The 3880-nt window shown below is 37.3% G+C and overlaps 2 protein-coding genes across 2 annotated transcripts; one reads left to right on the top strand and one right to left on the bottom strand.

Annotated features, from left to right (window-relative positions):
* Positions 1-320: 320 nt before the first annotated feature.
* On the top strand, positions 321-1250 carry LOC108968831 (U7 snRNA-associated Sm-like protein LSm11; the record flags this gene model as incomplete). The annotated part of the gene is made up of 1 exon (XM_018933127.1): positions 321-1250. A coding segment is annotated over one exon (870 nt), but the record flags the coding sequence as incomplete, so codon positions are not given.
* A 56-nt stretch (positions 1251-1306) lies between these two features.
* Positions 1307-2837, bottom strand: LOC108968842 (periodic tryptophan protein 1 homolog). Its single transcript, XM_018933141.1, has one exon. It carries the CDS (start codon positions 2731-2733, stop codon positions 1354-1356), a length of 1380 nt encoding a protein of 459 aa, XP_018788686.1. The 5' UTR covers positions 2734-2837; the 3' UTR covers positions 1307-1353.
* Between the last annotated feature and the right edge of the window lie 1043 nt (positions 2838-3880).

Here is a 3880-nt window from a genome sequence, read left to right as displayed (position 1 = left end):
TTTACATACTATATTCAAATTATTTTAACCTCCTTCAGTTTTACTTTATTTATTTTTTATTTAATTTTATCAACAAGACATTTTTAAAAATAATTTTTAATTTTACAAGCGTTTTTAAAAATTTTCCGTTGCATTTAAAAAATTTGAAATATGAAATGTTTATAATAACGCAAGCTTGGCAACACACTGTACAATTTGTATACAGTGGCAACGCACGATCAGCTRTGTTTTTGTTTATTGCCGACAAAACGCGAAATTACACTAATATAAATTTGTATTACCAAGGKTAACAATTTCCCTTTATTTATAAAAGCATATAAAACAAAAAAATCAAAATTAGCGAGCCAAAAGATAATACCACAAAAAATGCGGAGGAAACGGCGGAGGATGTACCAACTGTCGCTAAAACGACAGAAGATGAATCTACAAGCTCTGCAGACAGCGCACTGGATATAACCAGCGAAAGATTTGATCCATTACGCGCACTATATGCACCTGAGTACCGCATCAGTGAGAAACAGCCTAAAGTGTTATACCAAAATCTTGCAGCTTTTGAAAGTGCATTTAAGCGTTTCGGCATTATGAATCTGAACAAACGTAATAACACAGTCGTGCATAAAAACACACAAAAAAAGGATGATAATGTGATGAGTGCTAAACCTGGCAGCTCAAAAGAACGCCAGGTTATAGCTGAGGAGGCACAGCAACGCCGCTTCCAGGCACATCAAATGCCTGTAAAAGGTAGAGCACGCAAGAAGAAGGATACACACAATATTTTAAAATATATTGAYGGCGTTACTGGTCCAATGTTAGCTTTAAGACAGTCCATGAAGGAACAGCGACATGTGCGCGTTATGGTGCGTCGTGAGCATGGTATTCGTGGTAGTTTAGAGGGTGTGCTAGTATGGTTTGATAAATTCTGGAATTTGTGGTTACGCGATGTACAAGAARTTTGTCAGCGTCGTAAATATGGATATAGTGAAAATAAAATGTGCGGCGTGCCGCAGGATTGYGCATGGAGATTACAGGACCTAGGCATTGAATTGCCAAAGCAAGAGGTAAAGAGTATTAATAGAAAAAATGTAGAAATCCGCAGGCACCTACAACAGCTATTTGTGCGTGGCGAACAAGTCGCGCTTGTAATATTATTGCCAACCAACAAAAATACGCTATTGCAAATGGAAACGTGAAAATTTATTAATTTCATAAAAAGAAATAAAATTAGCTAAGCTATAATGTTTTGTAAACTTTATTTTTATACAAGTGAATATAATATTAATTTAACATTCAAATAAAAATTGTATTATTTTTTCAGCGTCTCATAAATATTTATTTATGAATTTTATAACTAAATTATTGTAGTACTTCGGGAATCTTGAAAACTTTTCTCACAACTTCGAAGTTCTTTATATTATAAATGCGACAGCGTGGCGGTTTTTCACCGCCAAGAGCCAAAGTAAATGGATCTTCGGGRCTTTGCTTCATACATTGCAGGCGACCCATTTGGAAATCATGAGAGTACACTTCTTTGATAGCACTGGCATTGAAATCCCACACTTTCAGCATACCATCCGTAGATGTTGATGTCAACAAATTCGCCACATCCTTATTGAAGCACACACCGGAAATTTCTTCTTCATGTCCTTTAATTGACCACAACAGTTGATTAGGTTGTCTTCTGTCAGCATAATGTAGACTACCGTCATTGGTACCAACAACAAAATTATTGTTATCAGTTGGGTTCCACAACACTTTTTCTACCTCACCGGGTATTTTCCATTTCACATAATCACTATTTACTGTATCAGCATTTCGACAATCGAATAAACGYACTATGCCGTCTGCACTACCGGCTAGAATACTTTGCGCTTCATCTGGATGAAACTCCAACGATTGAACTTTTTCTTCAAASGCCGTTATCGTAGTGTGCGGTTGGCCTTCATCCAAATCCCATAATATAACCGTTCGATCTACAGAACCACTGGCGAGTATATGTTCAAAATGACGATTCCATGAAAGATCCAAAACTGCGTCGGTGTGTCCATAGGGTTCTTTGTGYTTCTTACGACTACCCTTTGAACCCAATTTAAATGTAGGTTCCATTGAATCCTGTATATCTAAATCCCAAATGGTGATCACTGGATCCATACAACCAATAGCGCACATATTGCCAGGTTTATCACTACCAGGATCATGATTCAACCACTCTATGCATAGTGGAAAGCTAGGAAGTATAAAATCGTGATGTGTATACAAAGACTCCTCTTCTTCATTGAACACCCACACCTCCATGGACGCAGCATCGTCCTGCACGTGACCGACCAATATTAAATTGTCRGTTGGTTTTATGATTTCATCTTCTGCTTCGGAATCATTATCTTCATCTGGCAGCTGCTCGTTGGCATCAACTACAGAAGCAATATCAGCTGTTTTTGAAGTACCTTCCTGATCATAATTATCGAAACCAAATTCATCGTCCGGATTACGATTGCCAGCACTAGCCGCTGCTTCTTCATCTATCTCCATATGGTCCTCGTTGTCAATATCTTCATCTTCATCGTCATCATCCTCACCATCTTCTGCGAGCGTACTCTTTGTGTCTTCAATGATACGTGCCAGCTCCGACTGCGTTAGCACAATTTTTTCTGGMCGTTCCTTAGCGACGCCGCGTGGCACAAAGCAAAGTGCGGGCACAAAATCAATGCTGGCCTCTTGAGGTCCGTCCTCCTCCATTTTTAGCGAATATTTAATTGCTTCGGCGTAAAAATTAAAACAAAYCAAAAATTTACGCTGAATATAACAATTGGTTGGAAACGTAAACACGTGTTTGTCAAATTTGTAAATGACATTTGTTSTGAGGGTTTACGTCCAAGCTTTGAGTTATTTTCGGAGTAGCTAGGGSTATTCACTATTTAATGAGTATAGGTGGATGTTGTGTATCAACCTAAAATTTTTCAAAGAAAATAAAAATGAAATAAAAACTTCTAGTACATTAATTTTCACCAGTCGGGTCTATGTAACCGGAACGTACCACTATTTTTATCCGGCCAGGGACTGCCAACTCTGCAGAATTCTTYCGCTATAACGACAACATTACCCATAATTTTAATTTTTTTTAATTTTTAATTTAATTTATTTATACATTTTGTTACTTCACCTCGATCGGAAACACACCTTGGATAAATAACTACCATATTCATCATTTCATATTTTATTATCAAATAATAAATAATTTATCTTTTTCTTACATTATGGAAAAAAAAGTTATAATACGCAAAAACAGTGGGTTTACAATCAACGCGTACGGCAACACGGCATTTCAATTAATTTCTCCACTTAGGTTCCCACTCAATGCTCTTACACTCAATTCTGATTTTATTTCTTCTCTTTCACATACAAATAACTAAAGGGAGCGGCGTTTTTAAATTGCATTKTTGTTGGTAAGCACTTTTAATGTAACAGCCCCAAGCATCATCCGCATGTTGTTGTTCTTACTGCTYATAAACACATGGCTGTCGGTTTATRCTTCCTTGCATTTTTTGTTATTGTATTTACTACTGCTTTGTTTTTACTTTGCATTTGCTCATTTGTGYTTGTTATTGTTGGGGCAGCAGCTGCTTTGCTAGCACCAGCAGCGATGAGTAGTCGAGTTGGATTTGTAGAAAATCGAGTTAAGTTCGAATGATGCGAGTGATCGGAACGGTTGTCTTGTTGGTTTAGCACGGATTCTCGTCGTCTTATTGCGTCCAGTGAATAGCGTGTTAGAGCAGCGTGTCGTGTGGGAGGCTAATTGGGAACGCAAAAAAAAAGTGCCGCAATTTATGTGTTAATAATATATGAAATTATTTAAATACGGGAAGAATAATTGCGAAACGGAAGT

The sequence above is a fragment of the Bactrocera latifrons genome, unplaced genomic scaffold (assembly GCF_001853355.1).
Source record: "Bactrocera latifrons isolate USDA-ARS-PBARC rearing strain unplaced genomic scaffold, ASM185335v1 scaffold_230, whole genome shotgun sequence".
NCBI lineage: Eukaryota > Metazoa > Arthropoda > Insecta > Diptera > Tephritidae > Bactrocera > Bactrocera latifrons.
Note: the sequence above shows the minus strand (reverse complement) of the source record. Positions and strands in the feature narration are given on the sequence as shown.